The 27495-nt window shown below is 35.9% G+C and overlaps 2 protein-coding genes across 2 annotated transcripts; one reads left to right on the top strand and one right to left on the bottom strand.

Moving 5' to 3' along the window:
* The first annotated feature begins 3101 nt into the window (after window positions 1-3101).
* Window positions 3102-6010, top strand: LOC132545954 (neuronal acetylcholine receptor subunit alpha-6-like). The gene is made up of 3 exons (XM_060209636.1): window positions 3102-3281; window positions 4565-4931; window positions 5577-6010. Exons 1-3 carry the CDS (start codon window positions 3102-3104, stop codon window positions 6008-6010), a joined length of 981 nt encoding a protein of 326 aa, XP_060065619.1.
* A 1879-nt stretch (window positions 6011-7889) lies between these two features.
* LOC132545953 (solute carrier organic anion transporter family member 4A1-like) lies at window positions 7890-26141 on the bottom strand. Its single transcript, XM_060209635.1, has 12 exons — window positions 26014-26141; window positions 20610-20935; window positions 20061-20270; window positions 19665-19767; window positions 19188-19309; window positions 18684-18805; window positions 17935-18073; window positions 16500-16698; window positions 14293-14464; window positions 13494-13765; window positions 9478-9542; window positions 7890-8173 (listed from the first exon to the last, which is right to left on the bottom strand). The coding sequence occupies exons 1-12, from the start codon at window positions 26139-26141 to the stop codon at window positions 7890-7892; spliced, it is 2142 nt and encodes a 713-aa protein (XP_060065618.1).
* Between the last annotated feature and the right edge of the window lie 1354 nt (window positions 26142-27495).

Here is a 27495-nt window from a genome sequence, read left to right as displayed (position 1 = left end):
GGTAAAGTGTAGCTGGTAACATCCATTGAAGAAACCAGATTCACTAGACAATTTGTATTACTTTTCCCAAATCAATTAGTGCGGTAATACAGTAATTCATTGGCAAACACTCCTTCATCATAATGCTCGTTCAAGCTGTCAAATCTAATGGATATATTTCTTAAATCATGTTTGTCAATTTAGTTAATAGGCTATTAAATGGTGAACGTGTCGTAATCAGTTTTGGTTAAATACGTCTAGGGAAGGGAAATACCGGCTACTGAGAGACTGCAAAGGGTATCTCGTTTATGTATTGGGAACAGCAGAAATATCCATTTACTGCATGGTCAGCTATGGAAAAATGGAAGGACATTTTGATACTATCATGCTTTTGCCTGATGATAAGTATATATATACTCTAGGCCCTTAGCATCACTGACGAGTCCTAGAAGGACGAAATAGATGTACAGTTTGACTCTACTGTATCTGGCTACACACTTATGTATCTTTTGTACAATTTTTGATAAATCATATGACAGACGTTTTGCGTCATCTATTTAGAACTAGGGTGTCATTTTGATGTCATATTAACTGTATTTGGTGTTTCCTCTTCTGTAGGATGTCCGAACCCAGAAGCTGTCGACCTCGGGCTGGTTTACACTGGTACGTGATTATTGTTTATCTAAAGCACGCGCATCATCTCATATCTAAGGCATTTTATTGCAACAAGCTTATATGTAAAATAATATGTGAAAATACAGAATGGTAAAACAAAACTAATGAAGTATTATTTCTATACCAGTCACGTCTACAATGAATAAAGAAATAAAGAGAAGGTAGAAACTATCTTAATGCTGTAGGATAAAGATACTTTTGGGGAATGTTGCAGTGTTTCATTCTTAAGGCTATAAAATACAATAAACACCGTTACCGCACTTATTGGATACACAATTATGCATATTCGTTTATTTATAATATATAGTAATTTTACCCTTCATCATAATAAAACCGTTATTGACCACGCTTATTGCACACACAATTATGCATATTCGCCTCTCTGTAATATACTGTAATTTTACGCTCTTATATGTTTTTTACTGTTGTTGGCTTTGGAAATTGTAATCGACCAGGCCAACACGTGGCAAAAAATCCATACCAAACGGTCGTAATATGTAAATATTGAAGCAGGCATCAATCATCTACCTATATATTTTTAATAGTTCATATCCATACAAACTGTTGCCTACCCGTCTCCGACTGATTTTATCGAAAAGATAATAGTCCCTGGATGATCTTATACAGCATTAGTTTTATGTGAATTGATGATTAATATCTATTCAATGACAATTGTTAATTTTAGTTGAATATATAATAACGGTTGCTCAAGGTCCTTATAGTATCAATTTTCATAGTGATGATTTCAACACAACTTAATCAATTCCAATCAAAAATGGCGATAATTTTGTATTTTTATATAATTTCTGTCATACCGTTTTTAAAACGACTGACTTAATGTCTCTTCGGAGCATATTAGATCAGGCGATATTTTGTTTTTTTGTTGTTTTTTTTCAGACTTGGATAGATCAACGTTTCAATTGGTCAAGCACTAGTTATGTCAATATGCCGGATGCCTACTTTCATGAAGACAACATCTGGCTACCCCAGATCGTCATTGACAATACGTAAGTGATTGTCAGTTACTTAGACTATATATAGTTATACTGACAGGATTCAGAATATTCACACGTGCTAAGTGTTCTCAAAGAAGAAAAAGGTAAAAAGATGAAACAAGGACAAAATATGACCTAAAAACAACAGGAACTCCTAAATAAGTACAATGATAATCAGAACAGGTGTTTCGGGAGGGTAAGCGTCTTATGAATTATTTGGTTCATGTTAATATTGGCCAATCCAAGTAAGCAATGTCAAGTTCCCAAATAAAAATAACAAATACAAATTGCACCCAACACGCCTAGCGCCATATCGCACAAGGAAAACGAGTACAAAAAAGAATAAATAGAAGACCTTAACCTTGTCCATATTCTTAATCAACGAGCATTTCTGGACAATCTGTGTTGTAAGCAATATTTCCAATTAAATAAAACTGGTATAATCACAGCCTTCCATCTGAATTTGGGCATTTTAAATCCGATTTTGATTTTACTAACTTTTCACACATTAAACTGTTTGATTAATTTTAGGTCACATCGTGTATACTACAAAGGCATTATCCATTTGTGTGTTCAACTGCAAGAAAAGGCGTGTTTGCCTTTTGTGTTGTTTAGACAACAGTTCCTATCGATATTTTCAGTTACAGTATAACGTTTGTATTGATGTAGTTTGGTATTATTTACTTCAAGATCAGGTCCGCCTGATTATTGTCGCATTCGCATATTATTGACTTTTCCCATTTGAACCATTTAGATGCTTTCCCAAGTAGTATGCTCTCTGATCACGTGATATCATTGTAGGAAAAGATACGATGTATACAGTCGATCAGCAATTGTATATATGAATAATATAATGATAATGATATACAAATATTTTAAAAAAAAAATATATTACCTGTGAACCTGAAGACTTTATTGGTAACGGAAGACAAATGCATTTGTTTTGCTTTCAAAGTTTTGATAAAGCATATACATTTTTAAAAAATGTTCTTCATAGTAATCCATGAAAGAAAAAGAAGAAAAAATCTTAAGTAGACATTAGCTGGTAATTTATATGAACAGTGAGAGATAATTGAATAGTTTAAAAGAAATGCAGGAACTATTCATTAATACCTTTCAGATTTAATCAAATATCTGCAATGGCTGGCTCAAATCTTTTGGTACGTGTGACGCCAGAAGGACTAGTAACATGGGAACCACCGGGCTTATATAATACACACTGCGCCGTCGACACCACTTGGTTTCCATTCGATGTGCAGACATGTATACTGTCGGTATGTATATCATATCAGTCCGTATCGGTATGTAAACGATGTGTCTCTTTGTGGTATATATTGAAACCCTTTCGTACCATAATGATAAGTGTAGAAAATGGCTATTATTTATGTGTAGTCATTGGTGTGCTGAAACTTTATATCCGAGTGTTAATAAAAGTAAAAGGCTCTTGTCAGGATGGTTGTCAAGAGGGACACTGAGAGTGATAAAAATTGTAGAAGAAGAAGAACAAACAAGAAACGAAGGAAAATTAATGTTCTAAGTAGGAAACAAAGGGAAAGATTGAAGTCCCAAGTAGCTACAAAGGAAAAGATTGATATCCCAAGTAGGAAACAAAGGGAAAGATTGATGTCCCAAGTAGCTACAAAGGGAAAGATTGATGTCACAAGTAGCTACAAAGGGAAAGATTAATGTCCCAAGTAGCTACAAAGGGAAAGATTGATGTCCCAAGTAGCTACAAAGGGAAAGATTGATGTCCCAAGTAGCTACAAAGGGAAAGATTGATGTCCCATGTAGCTACAAAGGGAAAGATTGATGTCCCAAGTAGGAAGCAAATGGAAAGATTGATGTCCCAAGTAGAAAACAATGAAAAATATTGAAGTCACAAGTAGGAAACGGAAGGACAGATCTAAGCCCAAAATAGAAAACGAATGAAAAGACTGATGACCCAAAAATGAAACGAAACCAAGGATCGATGTCCCAGATGTTTCAATGGAACAACATGTCTATTTTGGTGTCTTTATTGTAGTACAAGACAACAAAGAAAACATTCGATTCTGCATGTGATAAACTTTTAGTCGCCTCCTACGATCATAAAGATGAACAAAGCAGACCATATTCTAAGGTTCTCCAATATGCACAAAGAAGGTGACGTTTGTGACATCATTATGTCCTGCAAGAGCAATTTGTCGCCTATAATGACATGCAGAGAAAAACATCAGGGATATTCTGTCTCCGCTCCTGCACTGGTGCAGGTGGACTTTAAGTCCCCGAGGTCAGCCATTACCTGCTTGCCACGTTTTAATTCACTCAAATAGTGGCACGGTTCAGAAAATACACATGTACTTGACGCTTTTCTAAAATTACCTTCTATATGAAAATAACGAATTTTATCTGATAATAGGACTGTTGCATCCCCCCGTCTTGATTTTGATTTTGATCACTTTGGATTTCCTTAGTCGCTTCCAAGGTTTCAAACTTCTAACATCACTGAAGAGTCCTAGAATGACGAACCACTTGCATGATGCAGTTTAATTCATTGTTTGGCTCCAATGAACCCCACTTTAATTGATCAAAAGCTGTTTTTCACTTGTGTGTCTTTTGACCATCTTTGTATGGATATTGCGCAGTGTCCTGTATGATATACCTCTTTCTATTTTGTCTGCGCGCGCATTCAGTAACAATATTTATGTAAAGATGTACCACACCAATGTTGTGCCTTTTCTATGCCAGTATATACGTAACGGTGTGCCAGATTGACCTTATGTTAAGACATACACACCAATTTGAATCCAAATGATGACTTGAACCAAAGAATAACATATGACTAAAGTTTAAACAAAGAGAGAAAAATAAGGAAATTTGCCATTATTGAAACAATGAATGTGTATTAATTAAATTTCATGTTTCTTGTCTTTCAGATATCAGGATGGCCATATAATACAGATGATATAAACTTAACACACAAGTTTCCATATATCACAACAAATGATTATCAATTGAACGGAGAATGGCTGCTTTCCAGCACGTATGTTTTATCCGTGGTAGAGGACGGTCAGAGACGTCTTAATTTCGTTATGCAACTGGAAAGACTTTCTGCTTTCTACACCATGAATGTTATCGTTCCTATTCTGATGACGTCACTCCTAACACCGATGGTGTTCAAGCTTCCTTCAGAATCTGGAGAACGGGTTTCCTTTATCTTGACGGTCCTTCTTGCTTTAGAAGTCCTGTTGACTGTTGTGTCCGCAAACATGCCAGCAACTTCACTTCATACATCAGTCATGGGTAAGATTTCAACAGAATACTGTATAACCTGAGATATTCGTGGTTACTCAACTATTTATTTAAAACATTGATACGTATAGTGCTATCATTTGAAATCTTATCAATTCGTTTAATTTTAAGCTCACAATCTGATAATGGTCCGTGTTCCGTCGTCCGTCCTTAAAAAACTGTTATCGTTATTTCTTGAGAAGTATTGTATGGGTCATTCCTAAATTTCATTCGTAAGTTCCCTCTGGTACCCAGTTTTTCCCGTTTGATTTTGGAGCTGATCAGAAAAACCAAAATGACTGAAAAGCAACCATCCTGATTTTTGATGATGAAATATTGTTATTGCTATTTCTTGAGAAGTACCGGCTTGATCTCACTCATATTTCCGGTGTTATTATATTAACTATTATGTAACGAATGCAATATTTTACATTTTTTGATGGACAGTGATGCCTTTCAGTTATTTTTGGTATTTTATTCTTGTATCGTGTATACAAATGTATCTATTAGTTTTCTTTTCTTCTGTCATGATTCCTATCTTTCATTTCTCTTTTTGGTGTGCCCAACTGTTTAAATGTATCGGGAAAATCTATATATCTGTATTTGTTGTCATGTGATGCCGTTTGTTTAACCTCGCTGCCTTCACCGTTATTACAGAAGTTTACCTGGTGGTGGTATTGAGTATATCAGCCCTGGCAGTGCTACTGACGTCTCTAGTGCTGAAGCTGTACCACAGAGGGGATGACACAGATCTTCCAAAAGCGATCAGGATAGTACTTCATTCTCGAAAACATTTACGAAGACAACAGCTTGTGAAAAGCACGAATGAAGAGACGGGGCTTGATATGGGCAAAATGAAAGCTAGAGAGTGTCATGAAAACGAAGACGTCTCATCGCAAGGTATTCAAAAACTTAAAAACAATTATGTGTCAGAGGAATTTGATGGACTTGAGACTATGAAGTCTCGTGGAAAGATCACTTGTCAAGAATTGAGTATTCGTCTAGATGAAATTTTATTTTGGGTGTTTTTGTGTCTCACTGTGGTGAGCACCTTTATCTTTATGTTAACCATGGCGTTAGGAGGACCCTAGATTCTTCATTAAAGTATAAAGGAAATAGTAGCTTTGATGTGGATACCATGTAAAAATACGATTTATGTTTTTCAAAAATGGCTTAGCAAGTACGTTTGTATTAACAAATTACTCTTGTTGGTGTCGGTAAAATGCGATAATAAGTCGCAAGTGTAAAATCAATTATCAATATTTGTATAGTGCTGTTTATCCTATGCATTCAACCATTTTTATTTGAATAAATAACGATATCAACTCCAATCATTATTTGAATTATTTGAGATCAAATACTGAATACCGTTGAAGTACCCATCGGTCATAATAAGACTAGAATAATAGATTAGACGGGTTTCATTTGTTGTAACGTCAGTGAACATCATATCCTGAGGTTCTGTTTACATTTATCGAATGATAATCACGTGTTTATATTGATACACTAGTAATCAATTACAGACTAGTTCACGTGATACAATGTTAACTGAACTTATTCAATAATAATCATATGGATTTCCCTTGGGAAATATCTCTGTTATACAGGCGAATATTTTATTGATACTCGTAGAAAATACGATGATGTGGTGATATCAAACTGTTAGAAAAATGAAACACAACTTGAACTTTGTATAGACTGTATTCAAATGGGATAAGTGGAATAAATTGCATGCTAAATGGAATTTTCATTTTTACAACAATTGCAATTATAAAATTGAAGTCTAGTTAGTGCATTTGTGTTTTACCTCTAGTGACTAAATATATAGGAATTAGAACCAAAAAAAAATCGCACAAAACAGAATAGAATGCGTTAGAGAAAGCTTAAAACGCCTGATGTTAATGATAAAAAGTATTTCATTCACACCAGTGAAGTTATCTTTAAAAAGGTCTGATATGATAATGTAAACGATAATGACACTATTATGCACTAAAACAAGTTGTACTTCAGATCTACTTTAAAGAAAGCCGTTAAAGTACTAAGTTACTGTATAGGTTATCAAATAGACTTAATTCCCTTGATCAAAACTTCTGGTTTCCGAGATTCGGACGAGCAGCCGAAAATGAGTCTTATTAGTTGAGTGTCAGGTCATTCAGCTCGATCTGTGTGATCAGTGGGAATTGGTTATAAGGATCTCTGATAGTTTTTCATTGTCATGATGTGTTTTATGTGACGTATAATCGGGTTAATTGACTTGAAATGATAACCTTTATTTCGAGCATTACCGAGGTCTGAAATCGTTACCCGGGGTTATAATTTATGGTAATGACAAAATCTAGAGCTTATATAATTTCGTGATAAAGTAGAAGCCATGAAAATGAGTGATAAAGGAAAACCGGAGGTAAACCACCATTATCGGCCAGTACCTGGAGACTGCCCCACGTAAGTATCGAACCTGCGACATAGAGGTGGAGGGCTGTTATATAGACGGTTAGATGCCTTAACCACTAGACCAGCGCGATCCAAAGTAGTAGTTGTATGATCTATCAAACTATCTTACAACAAAGTCGCAAGTTATGTACACATTCTCATTTCTGAAACGACATTCTGAGGAAATACATTCGGACTATATACAAAAATATACATCTGGATGACGTGTTTTGACTTATAATTTATAACTAACATTAACTTTACTTTAACATTTCTATGAAACAGGTTATATTTTGATGAGTGCAACTTTGATGTTTATGTTAATAACATTGTACTTCATCAATTTTCTGATGAAGCTCAAGAAAATGAATAACAAAAACTTCTCAAAACACAAAATAGAACAAAAAAAGCTAAGAAAAATAATAACGAAAAAATGGGAGCAAATCGATTTGGATGATTATTTAATTATCATAAAAGGATGAAGCGAGTATAGTGGAATACGGAAGGCAGAACGGTAATGAAACGTTATGATGAAGCAAGTCAAATAACATTTTCTCTTGTGTCGAGATTTCCTATTGGATGCATCGCTTTTTCCTCCTCCGGTAACTCATTTGTGGTATCGTTAGGCTGTCTATAGAAATACTGAGCCAGAAAATAACATACAATACTGAAAGACTTCACTAAACACCACCATATAAAAATCCGGATTCCCATATCAGATTTTTCGTATATCCAACAACTTCCGGTTTCACCGCAAACATCTTGCCAAACTTTGCATGCACTGTCAATAATATATCCAAGCATAAGCGGTCCTGGAGTTGTTCCTGAAAAAATAAACATTGTTTGTTGAAAAAATATATACATTTCTATATGTATCATGTTATGTTTCTTTTATTTAAAAGGACATTTTTTCGTTCAACGTCAGAAATATTCTACGTTATTTTTTTTCTCAAATAATATGTCAAAATGAGGATCATTCAAATGCATGTGCTTGGCCATGATAAACTAAGGATTGTCTGAACTGTATCTTTATTAGTCGGTTCTTGAATATGTCACGATTTCTGAATTGGCTTCATTTTGATATCACGTGACATCGATCACAGACATGGCACAACATAGGACTTCCCCACCCACAACCAAGTGTTTCATGTAAAGAAAAATTCATGGTTAAAAATCAGCTCAGATTATGGTAAAGACATAATACCGTAATTTAAAGTTGATTGAAACTTCGAGTATAACGTCGGCTCCATTTGCAGTCTGTTATCTTTCAAAAGCTTTACTATATTGCTAAATCGAGTTTTTCAATTGAATTTTTAAGCGATTTAAGCTTTTAAGTGATTTAAGCGATCTTAAGAATTATCTCTTCAGTGAATCGGTGAGCTGCCACTTTGGGTTACTTTCGGACTTTAACTGACAAATTAGTGTAAGTTAAAAACTTTCACTTCTTAAGAAAAACAATATTTTTATTTCAACTACTTAAAATTACTTCAACGACGCACTTCAATGTTGTCTTTCTTTTAATTTGATCATATTGGTTTAACTATATGGAGTCAGAGGAATATTGCTTAGCCTATCATGCATGACTTAACGTGTACACAGAAAATTGTGGTAAAGAAGGTGTACCCAGAAAATCGTGGTAAAGAAGATGTACCCAGAGCATCGTGGTATGAAGGTGTACCCAGAAAATCGTGGTAAAGGTGTACTTAGAAAATCGTAGTAAAGAAGGTGTTCCCAGAAAATCGTGGTAGAGTTGTACCCAGAAAATCGTGGCAGAGATACATTTGCACAGAAAAAATTGTAACATCATTTTTAATGGAAATCTAGAGTTAGATACAGTAGAGTGAAACGATGAATTAAACTACATAATCCAGCTGTTTCGTCGTTCTAGGACTCATCAGAGCATATATTTTAAACCTTCGTGGCTACGGAGATAAATCTAAAAGCGATAGAAAGAAACCATAACATTACAAGTTATTCTAGCACTCAAAGGACCACGAAAAGGTGCGGAGGTCGGGAGAAAGAAGAAACACACGATGAACTTAGAAAAAAACATTTAAGGAAAACAAGACTATATTTTTTGCTTCCTAAATCAGAAAAATAACCCTATGTCTCCATGTACATTACATACCAAGCAGCCTCAACAGCAGCCATTGTGTCCCTATTGCTAGAGCCTTTTGTGATTCTGGAACGCATCTAAAAAAGAAATTATAACAAGTAGTATTTATTCTGAGAAATGTATACATATATTTATCATATGTTATCCTATTTCCTTGTGCAATATGAAAATTTACTTTAGGCTCGTAAGTATGTTGGTTTCGTTTTGACCCACCTTGTCTTAAGGGCCAATGAGTTTATTCCATGGCGCGGAGTCTGTCCGTCGTCCGCCATCTTTTTATTGAAAAAAAGTTACCGATCAAGGACAAACAAATTTGGTAAGAAGCATTATTGGGGGAAGAGAAATCAAAATGATATACATGGTGATTCTCGATACCCAGGAGCATGAGGGGCGGGCCTAAAAGAGGAAAGGTGGGATTTCCGGCAATGCTAATTTCCTATAGAGGTCGCCCTAAAGATTTGTTCATTCTTCGGGACCACTCGCCAATTGCTTTGTTCCATCAAAGTTGGTTCCCTTAGCTTGACATATAATCCCAATTGATCGATGACTAAATTACATCACTATGAACGTCGATTGTCACAAAAAAGTTAACAACAATCAATTATTGGAACAAAGTACAAGTTCGAACCATTCACTGAATACCAAAATACTAAAACAGTAAGTATAGCACCGATAGTATTGATTTTTTAGGCATTTTGTAAGAAAAACGTCATTTTTATGAACAAATGTCATTTGGAATGTCTTCCATATTCAATCCATGAAAAATTATCCAGCATATAGATAGCTTTATCTCTTACCCTAATCCTGCCCAAAAATTTTTGGCTTCGGTGTGTATCACCCTGATGACTTGTTGAACTACAGTGGACATATGAGACCAAGCTGTTACATACCAAACATTTATATATGCATGTGCCTTTCCTGGTATGTAAAAACCCCTAACATATAATGCCGACATGTTCTTGAATGTCACTTATAATTATGACGTTAGATACAATATATTATATGACCAATAGTTACTATACAAATCTTCCAACAACATGTTATATAATCCATATACCCCAATATCAACTGACGTTACATTTCAAATTTTCTATTAAGGTGGTGACTTTAAATAATTAATATAGTAACGTTCTTACAATGAGGGGTAGATGTGTAGGTGCGGGTTTTTAGTTGTCTTTAAGAGTGACATTAAAACCAAGAAAACTGCTAGAAATAAAACGTTTCCTCAGCACAACTGGTTGTTTGATGTTTTAAAAGCAACAAAATAAAGAGATTGGTGTGTGTGCTGTTTTAAGAATTATCAGATAAGAAAGCCACAACCTGAAAGTCAAAACTTTGATGTTGATGATGATACGTGGCGAAACATCCCACTATCATTAATAGAGGATTTATTCTATGGACAGAATTTACACGCAAAATGCACACTTTTTATGTTTCAATCAAAACTCGACCATATTAACAAGCGCACAAAACTTCAACTCATCTTTCGTCACAGGCTGTGGAGTCCGTGGTCTTCACGTATTTGATCACATCATCTCGTCTTAAACTAAATGTTGAAATCCTTACTGATGAAGATGACTTCCCAGCTACCTCCATGATCAAAGGAAATCATCAATGACCTTTTGGAGATATCACATTATGCTATCAAAGCAGGAGTATTTTTAATTGTGCGTTTCTCCTGTCTGGATAATGCAGATTGTAAAGCCTAGACTTGTCGGACAAGAAAAAAGAGTTTCTAAAATTCTTTCTTTCATTCTCTATTGGGTCTGGTATTTACACTCCAAACCACGAGTATGCGCGAGTTGATCTAGGTAGAAATGAAGCCGTAGAAATCAAGGAAACAATGTTCAACTCTTTTTAACATGTAATATTTCGGTATATCGTAAACATTTCATTCCATAGTAAAATCATTAGAAATAACCATTGTTCCTTTGTTCCTTGGACGTGAACAGCATACAAGAGCAAATATTATGGAGCAAAACACTGTTTTCTCAGGAGCATTTCTTGGCCAACGGACAACTGTCATACTTGGTGGTACATATATCTTGATTCCTAAGAGTTCTGATTACAAGCTCCAGAGAATAACCTACAGTGGCCACAGGAAACGGAACTATTTGAAGTTCATGAGTGTAGCTCTTGCCTGATGTTTACATTCTGGACACAGAAGAACTTTTTCTGGAAGCGATAATGACGCGGAGATCACGAAAGCCACCATGAATATTCTCTCTTGATAGGAGAAAGATGGCAATGTCGTTGTTAATCGAAGTTTTTGGATTTTTTGCCTGATTTGGAATCACATGCTTGGACAACAAATATGCTGTCTTATCTAAAACCTGGACAGACTCAACATGACGATCATCCAACCTTGATTGATTCATAAATCCAGATGGGTAGTGGAGTCATATCACGGGCTTTTCAAGCAATTGCTGTTTTACAAAACATAACTTGCCTCCAACTATTTCATTGATGTCATCAAGGCACCTGTTAAAATAGTAACAGCCTGTCTCATTGGAATCTGCGGACCCATATATATTAGAACAAAAGGGCGAGACGTAAAGGATATGGCGATGACTTCCAAAATGAAAGTGCGCCTTTGTGTTCATAAAAACTCCGCGTGTGAAAAAAATAACCAGATCTTGCCAGAAAGGTCATGTCACTATTTGTCAAACAAGATGTTACTGTGGATAATTGTAACTTTCCTAAGTTATAAGACATGAAATACTTTCGGGCATGGCCTGTGGCACATACAAAATGGCTACATAAGTGAGCACCTCAGTGATAATGGTGACTACTGGATCTGGATCTATCGGCACTCACGAGACATTGTACGATTCACTCGAGGCATAAGATCAGTGTAAGGTATGTAAAATGTGTGGATCGAGCATGACCGCTCCGACGCCATTAATCACGTAAAGGATTGATATTACCAGTGTTCTACTTGGCAGAGAACCTTGGGGGTATATGCCGACGTAGGTAGTATTCTGTACTTTTTAGGATGCTACATGCATTTTGAAATCGGTAAACCTTTGCACGAGCTGGGTCTTGCTTAAATATGAGTAATTTGTTACGTGAAGGTATAATTTTTGGGTTGAAATTAGTGATTATTTGATCATTCGTAGCATTTTTGAGGTGGTAACCATGGTTTTCACCCGTCCCAAATCAGCGGAAATTTTTATTGTTTACACAAATATTTTTTACAGCAACTACAATTATCTTGTAGTTTATAAAATATATATACATGTAAGGGTGTATATTCTATATCTGTTTATCTCACAAGTGTATAATTTAAGGCAAAATAAAAATGAAGTATCCTTGAGTGAAGATAATTGATTTATTATAAATCCTTCCTTTTCTGTCTCCGTTTGATATGTAACATCATTGGGTGAAGAGAAATCAATTTTGTATAAACTGTGGGGTAGGGCAACGGAAGCGGGAGGAACAAGGCCCGATAGAAGGTCCAATGGGATAGGATATATAGCAAATTCTCAGATATCCATATACTTTTGAAATGTAGTATTTTGTTTAAATTTAGTAAAAAGCCAGGGCCCAAATATGGGACAGCCTGTTACTTGATTTGGTGAATATATGTTTATCCATTACCCTCTTCTTGAAGTAATGGTATAAAAGATATTTGTTATTTTATATTAACGGAACGACTCCCTATTACCTCCAGTTAACTTGACAATAGGTAAGACTAAAGTACGGAATAAACTAGCTTGAAGTAAATAACATCAAACGTTGTACAAAAGACACACAAGTGAATGGAACCTTTTTTTTTATAATTTTGAGTGAGAGACAGTAGAGCCTGACAATACATTAAACTGCATCATACAGCTGTTCCGTTGCTTCTAGGACTCGTCAGTGACGGTAAGGGCCTGAAATTTGAAAGCTAGGAGGCGACTAAGGGGAATCCAATGTGATTTAAAGAAAAGTCAGCAAAGTGTGAAAATTTATGTGTGTAAAATGTAAATAAAATTTACATAACAGTTAAGTAGTTGTTTATATAATGAACTTTACACAAACATTACCTCAACGTGGCGGTCTGGGTGGGTGAAACGGTCATAAACGTTAACAGCATCCCTAGGAAAAGTAAGGGGGCAACCAAATAGAATAATTTGCATTCCGATAAGCAAATTCCCTGGAATGCACCAATGGGAGGGCCCGTTACATTCAAGGAAATCATTTGTGTTGTGCTCTCTTTTGCTGTTGGTCCTTGTGTCGAAACTTCCGGTTCGGTTGGTAATGTGCTGTTAGTCATTGCTATCAATGACGCAGTGACGCACGAACAATTGCTATAAAACTGAATAATAAATAAATAAATAACAGCAAGTAGTGATTAAGCAGTGTGGATTGATTCACATATGGTTGCTACTTGTACCAAGTAATATGCATGATTCATTCACTGTGACGTCATCAGTTCATGACTCCAAAATAAATATAGCATGCTTTTATCATAATACTTCCTTTTCAAAGGAAAGCATAATTGCACCGAATAAGACAATCCCGACAGAGGTGTTAGCTTGATAGAAGAATAGAAAAAAACACTTTAAGTACAAAATATTTTTTTGTAAAAAATCAATTATATATAACAACACCGTCGCATACAGCCCTCGTCAGTACAAGACATTACAATAAGTCTACAGCTACATGTACATAAATCTTAGGCCTTATTTCTTTTTATTTTTGGTAAATCCATGATAATCTAGTTCAACGTCGTATACATAGGACTTAAAATCGTCTTACATGAAATAAAAGGAGTGAAATTCATGAAAAGTCGAAATATACGGGATGTATCTATATTTATCATTAAGAATGCATGATACTAACCTTAAATGGTCCCATGGGACCCTCTAGCCATTCGAAATCAAGGCTACATCCGGCGTGGCACGGTGAGAAATAGATAGATCCATCCATGCCACAAACTGGCTCGTACAACACAGCGGAACATCCACACTCGGAATTGCACTGATCTTGTAGATTCGGTTCACTTGTAAGCTGCCTTCGTGGAATATTCAAATTGACATTGTTAGTTTCATCCTTTTTGTAATCCAAGAATATACTATAAAATCGTGGTAAGAATGTGATGTTCCAGTATATCTGGGATGAAATAAGTTACTCATAGAGCGAGTGTCTACAATGTATGTTGTTACTGCAGGTAAAATATATGTAAAACTGTTAGGACCCGTGCAAATGGCGTTTCTTGTTTCAGTTTTAAAAACAGCACTATTGCAAAACATGGAGACTTACACAGATAAAAAAAAGAAGTTAAAGTTTTGCAAAAAGTTTCAAGGAGAAATAACCAGTTCCAATAAAATCCCTAAAATGACTGACATTACTCGGTCTACTGTAGAAATATACAAGTGGCACTCAAAAGGATGTCACCTTTCAATAAAATTTGAAATAAGGTACAGAAGCGTGAATTAATGAATGAATATAAATCACATAACTCTTTCGTCCTTCTAGGTTCATCAGTGATGCTACTCACGGGGCTACGTTGTTGAGATTATGAAGCAACTAAAGAACACTAGGTCGGTATCTACTTTATAACAAGTAGCTTCAGTACACCCGAGTTATCAAAAACAACAAAATACTATTTCAACATGTTAACGATATCATAACCGAAACTCAAATTCAATGAAACTTAGGCAAAATATAAACACAAGAAATATTTACAGGGGGACTCATGTAAGTAGAAGGTGAATAAGACATGGTGTTCCGGAAGAGTAAGCGTCTTCTGCTTCATTGACGACACCCATCGTGTAAACCTTTATCAATACAAGTAAGTAATGTCACATTTTTAAACGAGAGCTAGGTTTACAGCAACCGAACCAACAACCAATCTAAAGAGCACCACATACGTCCAGCTTCTGCACAAAAAAATGGAATATTTCTCACTGAGATCAGTATGGCGACCGTGACTTCCATACGATTTCCGTCAATTGCGAAACCATCTTAACAAAATGTAACCATGCGTATGAAGATCGTCAAAGCTGAAGATCATCAAATCGACCTGTTTTCTCTGTAGCCATATTGCCAACACTATTTTCCAGCTTTGTGTACATAGTGCACAACAAGCAAATTCATGGAATTTATTTCCCCCACTTTCCAAACATATTGTAAGTAAATAGTTTAGAGGTTAGGAGTAAACATGTCATAATGCTATGTAGAATGATAAATTCTTTTGAACTATGATGCATTGCTTTAAAGCCAAAGAAAGATGTAAAGGATTATAGAAAGTAGATGTTTTATTGGACATATCAAATATTAACCAATAAAGTGAACTAATTGAAGCAAACTTGCATACTAGTAACTATAATGGTGCTAAGCAGATCCATGGTCATCAGCAGGTATAGTAGTCCACACAATATGATGATCAGTATAGGGGACTGGAAATGAATATCCTTGAGTGTCTGCATTTGATGTAAGAATGAAATCAAGAGCCCTTCCATGGAAATGTGTTGGTTGGTTGATAATGTTGGGAAAACGGATTATATCTAAGGAAGTTAGAGCACGGAAATGAACCGACCAATGGAATCAAAGGATACCTCATTAGTATGCATAATTATTAACAGATGACACTGATAGTCAAACTCAGTCTTAATGACCCTAAGATACATCTGCTGACCACGTTTCACCCAAATTGGAGGATATTTGGGGAAGTTAGAACACGAAAGTGTGACAGACAGACAGACGGACGGACGAACCTAAATTAATACCCCCTGTTTCGGTGAAAGCGGGGGATATCTAAAAATACTGTCCAATAATTACTCTCTCGTACAATGTTAACCTCGAAGCAAACAGGCTGCATATTGGTCAAGGAGTCAGCGTAGTTATCACGTTGTAGTTGTCACTTATGTACTTTTATTCTATTCGGATTTGGAGACCAAAAATCATACGCTCAATTTTTTTTTTCGTTAGACGCATACACACTTCAACAGAACAAACCAAAGACTAAGTAAGCAGTGCGGTAGTTTGAATCATTGAAACATTTTATACTGTAAAATACTGATTGATAACACATTCTGTTGACTTACCCGTGTGTTGTGTACTGTGTGGTGACCCCAGCTATGTCCTGTGTTGGACAGCCGATTAAGAAGAGACAGCCCATCACAGCGGCGGCTAACGCTAATATAAGATTCATCCTAATGATAGCTTTACATTTCAGTTTGAGTTTTTTCACGAGATAACCACCCAACAACATACCACCGCCCGCACCAAGCACCGTTATGATACCTGTAGCAAAACACTTTACAATCTTTATATTGTTATACTGCAAATACGAGAAGATTGCATGAGTTGAGTGCTTGCGTTTTCCGGACGCTGTAATATGACTGTGCAGGCTTCCTTGTAATAGTGTGGAAGTGTTTACAGAGGACTTAACATATTTAACTTTCTAGCAGCTACTACTGCTACTGCTACTACTACTACCACAACTACTACTACCACAACCACCACCACCACCACCACCACTACTACTACTACTACTACTACTACTATTACCGCCACCACCACCACCACCACTACTACTACTACTACTACTACCGCTACTACTACTACTACTACTACTACTACTACTACTACTACTATTACCGCCGCCACCACCACCACCATCACCACTACTACTACTGCTACCACCACTACTACTACTACTACTACCACCACTACCACCACCACCACCACTACTAACACCACTACCACCACCACCACCACCACCACCACCACCACCACTACTACTACAACAACTACTACTGCTGCTACCACCACCACCACCACCACCACCACCACCACTACTACTACTACAACCACTACTACTACTACTACAACCACCACTACTACTACAACTACAACTACTACTACTACCACCACCACCACCACCACTACTACTACAACCACTACTACTACTACTACCACTACTACTACTACAACCACCACTACTACTACAACTACAACTACTACTACTACCACCACCACCACCACCACTACTACTACTACAACCACTACTACTACTACTACAACCACTACTACTACTACTACAACCACTACTACTACAACTACTACTACTACTACTACTACTACTACTACTACTACTACTACTACTACTTACTACACTACTACCACCATCACCACCACCACCTACACCACCACCACTACTACCACCACCACCAACACCACCACTACCACCACCACCACCACCACCACCACCACTACTACTACTACTACTGCTACTACTACTATTACTACTACTACACCACTACACTGTTGCTACTGATCTGGGTAACTATAATTCGTATTGTTTGCAAAACAGTAGAAAATTCAGTGGGGATGAGAAAAAGTCCAGACGCCTGATGCGCTGATACCATTTAAGCCCTAACGGAGGCCAAACAAGTGACAACTTGCTTAAACATGAAAAAAAATATGGCAGAGAAATTTAATATAAATCATTGTACATACAGCTTTATTGTAACTTACCCATAATAAAACTAGCTAATGCTGCTGGTAAGTTAAACTTTTCTTGCATGAACTTTGGACCAAACGCAGCCGTACCACTCACAATTAGGCCCTCTGTGCACGTGCCAATGGCCAGGAATAAAAATGTCGGATTCACGATCTGTATTGTGTAAACAAATATTGGTAACAATATGACAAACACTGCTTTCAGTTATTGTGAATTAACGCTGCGTTGATACTTTAGTACATATTAATACAGGATCTCTCAAATCAAAAGGAAAAAGTTGGGTGGTTTTAGCGAGTTGAGGACATTTTGATATCAATAACGAAGAGATCAAATGGAATGGTGCAGAAAGGGAATCAATGCACCGAATTCGTTCAGTAGGATCTCGTCGAGAAAAAAATAAGTATTTTCGCTATCTGAAATTTGTGTTTCATAAATAACAATCCTTTGGTAAAATCATACATTTTGGTTGATGTAGCGAGGGTGCAATTTCTCCAGCTGTGGATAATTGTGCTCGAAAAGACAATTTGGTACCGAAGATCAAGACTGTGACAGACATGACAGGGAACATAATTGTTTATCCTTCTTTATGCTTAAGTATATCGTAGCGAATCGATGAACATCTTGTGTTATGTTCACATGACAAACTTCATGATAATCACCACTGTGGAATGTAGACAGAAGTGTGACAATCCGCGAGTAGAGGTCCTTATTCCCTATTTATCACATATCGCTGTCCCATATCATATACATGGGCCTGACTTACTAGATTCCACATTGCTAAGGGAAAGGCCTTCCAGTCTTTTCCGTATTGATCCTTGGTCATTTGGTCACTATTCCCTCCCTGATATGCTTCCGACTTCCTGTCGGCCCGAATCTTGGCACTTCCTACAGCAAAGTATACAGCGAACATACGAGTAAATCAATGTCAACTTAGAGGAGATCATCTGCCTTCAAAAACCCCTTCATTTATCAATTTCAACTATTCCTAAATATTCCAAATTATCACTGTAGCCGCAATAATCTATCGGATTCCAAAAGACGAGAGGGAAGGGAGGCAACTCTCTTAAGTCTCCGAAGACTTCTCACTCAGTGTAGTACATAACTTGCTCGTATGTTTGGATATATTATACAAATCACATATGAATAACAGCACAAATACTTTTCCTTTAATGTCATCACATTTCGTTATAGCAATACATCTGATCACAGGGTACTTTTTAAATGAACTGGTTTCCAAAGGAGTTTTTCTCTTCCGGAACATATTTACCTGGTAATCGTTTTGGGTAGGCACACATGGGTAGTACAACAAGACACATGACGGTACCACTAACAAGAAAACTGAGCCACCATGCACCAACCCAACGAGGGTCCATAGGGGAGAGGCCAATACTGAGAAAAAAAGAGAATTTTATTTCAATTAAAAAAATCCTTACTGTGTGAAATGGTATACTGAATCATTGAAATGGGCTTCAAAACTCTTAAATAACATGCATGGGATCATGCAGTTTGTGAAATTAAGTCTTCACGAAAAAGCTATGACATCGTAGCTACAAGTGTTAAACAGCGAGTCATGTTGTTTAGTCGCTCTTACAAGGGGGAAAGGTTGAGCTAATGTTTAGCGTTGCGCGCGCACACACACTTCTGTTACTCTGATTTGATCTCTTTTAGATTAGGAAAAGAAAAGAACAAATAAAAACATTATAGAAACAAGCACAAATACGGCATGTAGATCTCTAGGACTCACTGTTCAGGATCCAACACGTTGAAATCCGTAAACAGATTTAACGTCTGACCCCCAAGCATGTAACCAGCTGCCACTCCGACAGATGCTGCAGCGTATATGATACCTTGAATAAATGAATAAAGTGCAAGCATAGTTTATTCAAAATGGATATTCTTATGGAAATGTGACCAGAAAAAAAAATTGTCAGTTTTTGGAATTCATTAAAACTGAAACATCTTTAATGATTTACATTCATAGACAATTTTTTTAATCTTAAAGCTTTATTTGAAATCGACTATTGAATTTAATTGTGTGATATCAAACTTTGACAAATGTTTCAGTCATTACATTACTGATATATATATCCTTCGATCGGTATGTTTTGCGAAAATATATTTGAAATACAAATGAAATTACCTAAATATAATGATGTCATCTTCGCCTGCGCGTTCTCGTCAATAAACGCCGTTCCAAGTGTAAACATGGGCGTTGATCCCGCCCCATGGAGAGCATTCCCAAGCATGAATATCCATAGATAATTTTGTAGGTCGGAAGACTTTTTCACGTTACAGGAACCGGAAGTGGTCTCATTTTGATATCGGCAAACATTTTCAAAATTACCGATGGCTTCACAGAAATGAAGAAGTGAAATTTTTTAAAACCAATTTGAAATAAATAGTTTACATATTTTCGTCTCATTATATTTACCGGTGTTTACAGCTTATATAATGTATATCAGGTTGTTGTTTTAAAGTGCGCTTTCTTTGATACAATTCGCACAGCAAATATGACGATCTCAAAATTTCACAAAGAAGGTGAAAATATCTATATATCTTCATTTTTGAAACAAAATTTCTACTTTCACACTGATTGTATCATAATAAAACTAGCTTGTTGAGTTAGACGGAGTTCACTTTCCCTTGTTGAAAGTACCAGTGTGAAATTAAATTCAAAATGAAAACTCACCTTCGGTGCCGACATTGTGTGTTCCAGTCATGAAGTGTGGCAACGAGAACACAAATGATCCCAATCCCAGGGTCAGTATTCCGATACCAATTATTCTGGGTTTGTGGCGATGGCTGCCATAGTAACTAATAAAAAGCACTAAAAAGCAGGCAAAGAAATCATTCGAGCTTACAATGAGCCCTGATTTCGAGCTTGGGAGCTCAAATCGTTTTTCCAACGTGCTTATGATAGCATTTATTACGCCATTAACAATGAACCCTTGGAAAAGACTGAACACACATGTCCAGAACACAAACCAACGGATCGTGTTGAACCTCTGGAGCCATCTAAAACAAATTAAATATCCTGATTATTTTATTAAAAAATACATTTCTTCATCTAGATCTAGACTGTATTTTTCTCTTATAAAATTACAGATAGCCAATCATATAACACCCATACTTAAAAATTAATGATGATACTTTGGCACTATGTTCGTATCAGTGTATCCTGTTTTCTTTATCAGACGATTGTATGAACACCTCCAGGAAACAGGACGCTAACCACGAAGTTAATATGCTTACAATCCTATCAATTAGTTCCCTCTTCCTTGATTAACACATACGATGAGCCCATGAAAGTGATAGTTAACTATAACTACAGGGGTTCGGTGGAGGTTCCCTGAGAGACCCTTTTCACTATATTGGTCAGACCAGTCAGTGAGACGCTGGATCCGAGACACTCCCAAAATCCAATTTCTTTCTTGGAGCTTAACGTCCTTGGTCAGGTCATAGCCGAGCCTAGGACTCTACCCACCATCCACCCTTTCGTGTATTTGTTATATGTGGTCCATAAAGACGTCTGTGTTGGCATTCACTCATTTGCATACATGGTACTCAGTTTTACTTACAGTTTAATGCAATTAATAAAACCAACCTGTCAAAAGATTTTCATGTTTAAAATAACAAATTACGTAGCAATATTTTCACGAAAAAGTTGAAATATGGTGAGATTTGAAGTTATTGGGTTAATTTGCAACTATATTTATTTCTACGGGGTACCATGGGTTATGTCCCTTAGCGCTTATTGAATCGTGGGCATGTGAGCGCACAGGTAGAATGGGGTCAGTCATGGATGAGTGATTGTATCAGACTTGGACTCAGAGATCTGTTCAGCCATTGTTATAAAGGTACCTGTTGTAGCCTACACATTCTATTAGGAAGGACTTCTAAATTTCTCATAACTAATATTAGTAATCATAGTAAAAAAGACAAGGACCCCCTCCACCGCCGGAGGTCCAGACACATCACCACAAGGTTACCTTCAGACCAAGGAGTCATCTCCAAATTACAGAACAGTAACCCCCCAGACGACTCCAACCCATGAGGGGCGCACCCCTCCTCACGTCGCCAGAGAATCGGCACACGTCGATTGGACAATGCCCGGCGACGGGCAGAGTCACGGAGACGAGAAACCTTCATCATCATCATCATCATCATCATCATCATCATCACCTACATAGAGGTTACACATCTGCTACTCCGTAATAATACTTTACATAACATGTCGGACTTATTTCTTATTTGAATCCGTGATAGAATAAATATCAATGTTCAGAATCACAAACAGAAGATAAATACTTCCAATGATTACTATAAAAATCAGAGTATTGCCATTCAGGTCAACGCTATCTTATGAATAAAAACATCACTTTTTAATATATGAGTGCATATGGTCAGTTAATTGAAGGAAGCGACAGTAAAGCCCCAACAGAGAACCCCTGTGGTTTACCTGGACATGTGTGAACTAACTGGACATGTAGGAACTATAACCATCTCTTTCATGGGCTAATTTCTCATCGTCTGACTCTATGTCCTATAGTCAATTTACGAAGAAAAAAAATCTGATTTGGTAAGGGGCGTATGATAAAGACACTTCTGGATTTGGTTTAAAACAAATAGATATGCGAGAAGGTCTATGACTTGAAAAAAAAACATTTGAACAGAACAACATTTTCCTCTACTGTGGCAATGCTTCTAACTAATTTAAATACATAGTACCGAGCAAATCTCGAATTCATTGAAGTCGTATATTTTGTTTCTCATTAAGGTTTATGACTTACATTTATAAACAGCAGTCAATAAGTCAATTCATTTATGTAATTCAGTTGCTTGGATGTTACATCATCAATCCATGTTATTTATTTTCAAGCAACATGTCCGTGGTTTTTTGCTGAAAGTCCAATATAATGATATACAATGTACTAGATGCGATACTAGCACGCCAACATAATCAAATACCAATTCTTTTAACCAAGTCTTGAAAGTCAACTATGTCACGTATTCAGAAACGTATTATAGAGGGATTTGAGATTTTTTCTATTTTTAAAATGCTAGAAAATGCATATTTGTATCTATTTTGATATCTGATTATTATGGTTGTCTAGATACGTGCTAATTTTAACGTATAAATTGATATTTTCTGTACGATGATTGTATTATGGAATATTTTGAAATGAAATACTGTACCAATTATAGTTAAATTACGTTGCTGTCTTTATATACCATTTTTCTAAAAAAGAAAAAAAGTAAGAAAAAACTCCTAATAAATCTTTTCAAAACAAAAAGTAAAGTAGAAATCTCAAATTTCAAATTGATCTCGCTAACTTTTGTAACAAATATTTTCTGTTTACTAATATTTTTTGAAAACAAAACGCGAATTTGAGCTATTCACAACTGAAATACCACCCGATATCGCAAAAAATGATTTGACATTTTAATTTATTAACATTATTTTTGTTACGAAAATGATATTCCCTTTTCACTGTTCGACAAATTGACTCTGGTCAGACCGGTCAGTGCAAAGACAGCATATATTTGGAAGTGACCAGGGCACAGGTAAGTAACAGAGGAACGGTTTTCACGGCTCAATGAATGAACACAAAATCTAACACCCGGAAAGCATACACTACCCTCCGTAATATGTCCATGGGCAAAAGCCTGTTTATCATTTTGAATCTCAGGGTTAAATATCTCTTTGATCATGTTTGGCTGTGAAGGAAAAAGGTACCGATTCGTGTTTTACTTAAATAATTGAAACAATGTAGCAATAATGAAATTTGGAAATTACCACATACAACACCCCCTAGTAGTAAATTTCTATTTGGTCTTTCATTATCATGTCATTTCAAGTTTCTGTATTTCACTCAGGTACATATATATATGGTAAAAGAGGTCATCTAGACAATACAGGAAGGTCGAATAAGTACATCTGTACCAGTTATAGATATACATTGATAGTAACAATGTAGTTACATTGTCTATATATCATTAGAGAAACTACCAGACAAATTGTCTCATCAATAATTGATACTAGATATACATTGATAGTAACAATGCACTAGAGAAATTACAGTACAGATTGTTTAATCAACAATTGATACTAAATATACATTGATAGTAACACTGCAGCTGCAATGTATCTATATATAACAGAAAAGAAACTACAGGATGACCTGACAGTAATTTAGCTATTTTTCCAATAAAGAGGACACCATTGTTGAGTAATTTAACATTTCAAGCTAAATATGGGGTTCGTGTAAAAATCCTGGTATAGAACATGTACATCTGGATTTTTGTAATAAAAAAAATGTTAAAAGTAAAGTCAGTGTGTAGCAGTATGGTTTATTCTGACGAAAATGCTAAATAATTCAGTTTGACTTCATTCAGCACTAAAACATATATAAATAAATAATGTTATTATGTTGGATGATTTAGCACTACACCTTAACATATTTCCTAAATCATTATAACATAAAGAGAAAAGAACCTGAAGACTATTGATAAATAAATGAAAAACAAAATAATCTAATAATCTAAAAAGTGACACTACTTTTTAATTCAGGTTTGTCAAAGTTTTATCAATACGTTGGAAGTTTACTATACTTGATAGTCAGAGTCATATATTTGGAGATCTATGCATAATATTGCTTTTATTTCACATTGAAGTTGTCAAAATAATCGTTTTGTTAAAATATGATAAGACTATGAAGAAGATTCATGTGTAAATTTCCACTGAAAAATGACACAACTAATATTCATCTAAAAAATTTAAGAATTATATATATTTGTAACGAAGAAATGTTAAATTTACTGATCAGAGGCACACATTTTGGAATTTTTATTAACAAAACGGTATATTAAATTTTTTCTGAAATGCCGCTATAAAATCTATAGTACAAAATCGTTCACCAAGAGCGAGAAATCCGGGAATGCGTGACGCGGTGTGTCCTCAATAGCTACATATACAAAAGAGGAATTTTAAAATGTGTTATCATGTTGACTTATCAACGCAAAATTTCCGTTATGTTGACATAAGCTGACAATAGAAAGTAAGTTTGGTAAAGGGTAGATAGATTGTACAGCAAGGGTTTACAAGAATGCCAGAAGTATATATTTTTTTCTTGGAACAATATTATCATGGAAAGTTTTTACGTCATTTGAATTAACATTTTCCTTGATTTATTCGCCATTTTATTCCGGAGATTATTAATATATTTATCTTGCACTAACTTTAGAATCTAGAGAGGAAAGAATGACAACGAACCAACTCATAAAGTCGTTTGCTAATATCCTTGTCTCTACTTATCACAAATAAGTCGTTTTTAACCTTCATTCTACGCTGAATTAGCATTGTCCGGGAGTTGCCTCCCTTAGCCCATTTTAACAACAGAAAAAGAAGCCGAAAGCCTCGTCGATGTACGTTCGACAGAAAATGTTAACCAAAGCAATGATCTATTTATTTATCTGTCAAGACTCGTGTTAAACATGAACGTGTCGTTGTATGTACAGAAAAAAGGAAATAAATGTGACATAACATGTAATTATATAAATCAGAAAGACAGCGTAATGGTCATCATGTTCACATCTGATTTTTAGTGAAATAGAGTCAATGTTTTTTTTTGTATATATGACTTGTTGACCCGTTACTGAGTTTAAAGATCAACATTTTATGGTCTGATATATAAACCCTGTATTAAGAGAATATTTAATGGCTTCATGTTTGCTATTATATCTATCTTCCAAGAGTATAACAGAACATCAATATTGTACACGGGAATTATTTGATGGCAAACGGATTTATTAAAAATTCTCGTCGTTACAGTCCATATAAGAAAATAGAGGAATCAAAATGCAATGACTAGAAATAGCCGCTCTGTTTGGAAAAAAATTAAAGTTCTATCACCAATGGAAAAGATTTTCATATGTCATCACTATTATGATTTTAGTTTTAACTAAATAGATGAATTCTTATATTTTATTGGCAAAATGTAATAAAAAAACTTTTTCTTTTTCAACAAAATATTGTATACAATTCTCGACAACATTACACAGTTCACATTTCATATAAATAACGATTAACTTACTCAGGAGTCCAGCCTCCCCATCCAAATCGTAGATTTTGTCTTTCCCATCTTTCATCCGTTGTATCATCTTCATTTTCGTTTATCTTTTGAGATATCCGATCTTCCTGTTTTTCATTCATAAGTTTCATACTAACAACTGATAGAAATAAATTATCATTATTCGTTATGTGTTTTTAATTTGTGTTTTAATAGGTTTACATGTATTTTTCCTAAACACATTTTGTAAAGTTCTTTGTTAAGTATAGCGACGAAGAATTATGTAATTATTTTCAATCAGAGAAAGTTCGGATCTGATCATGTCACTTTAATGATTTTAACTCAGATAAAGTATCCTTAATTTATTCAAATTGACGTCAGTTCTCAAGACGATTGAGCCAGGGAAAGAATATCATTTTTGAACCAAAAGCTTATATACCGACGTTTTGAAAGTCAGTGAAAATTAAGTTGATGGATGTTACATACAGAAATAACATATTCATTTTTATGATAAACCAAGTGCCGATCAGAAGGGATGATTTTTTTTGAAGACAGGTAATGACGAATGCAGAGAGGTAAGGGCGAATGAAGACAGGAAAGGGCGAATGAAGACAGGTGAGGGCGAATGAAGAGAGGCAAGGGCGAATGAAGACAGGCAAGGGTGAATGGAGAGTGGCAAGGGCGAATGAAGACAGACAAGGGTGAATGGAGAGGTAAGGGCAGATGAAGACAGATAAGGGCGAATGAAGAGAGGAAAGGGCAAATGAAGAGAGGTAAGGGCGAATGAAGAGAGGGCGAATGAAGAGTGGCAAGGGCGAATGAAGAGAGGTAAGGGCAAATGAAGACAGGTAAGGGCGAATGAAGACAGGTAAGGGCGAATGAAGAGAGGTAAGGGCGAATGAAGACAGGTAAGGGCGAATGAAGAGAGGTAAGGGCGAATGAAGACAGGTAAGGGCGAATGAAGAGAGGTATGGGCGAATGAAGAGAGGGCGAATGAAGAGTGGCAAGGGCGAATGAAGAGATTTAAGGGCGAATGAAGGGAGGAAAGGGCGAATGAAGAGAGGTAAGGGCAAATGAAGCCAGTTAAGTGCGTGATACGGTATGTTAGTCAACACAACAGAAGTATGGCGGACCGACTACTTGGTACTACAGATAACAGAAAGTAGAAATATGACTTAGTACTCTCTATTAGGCGACAAGGGTGTATCTATAACAACAACAACTAAAACAAAAATCCCAAACAAAATTATTCAGACACAAAATAAATGTTAATATGAAACAACAATAAAAGCCTGCTTACCTAAAGTGTTGTCTATCTATAATAAACACCAATCTTGACCAAATGGTCACCACGGTCAAGGCGGGGGCTGTTGACTGGTTAAAAGGTCATCTGTGAGTTTTTAGTTTGATATGCCATTACTGATAGTGATAGACATATGTTACTGACCTATAGTGGGTAAGAGTATTCGGCAGGTGCGAGATATCAAGTCTTCATCATAATTCTGG

Source organism: Ylistrum balloti, unplaced genomic scaffold (genome assembly GCF_031769215.1).
Source record: "Ylistrum balloti isolate Yb309-2 unplaced genomic scaffold, AGI_CSIRO_Ybal_v1 Utg369868, whole genome shotgun sequence".
Lineage (NCBI taxonomy): Eukaryota > Metazoa > Mollusca > Bivalvia > Pectinida > Pectinidae > Ylistrum > Ylistrum balloti.
This window is presented reverse-complemented; position numbering and strand designations above follow the sequence as displayed.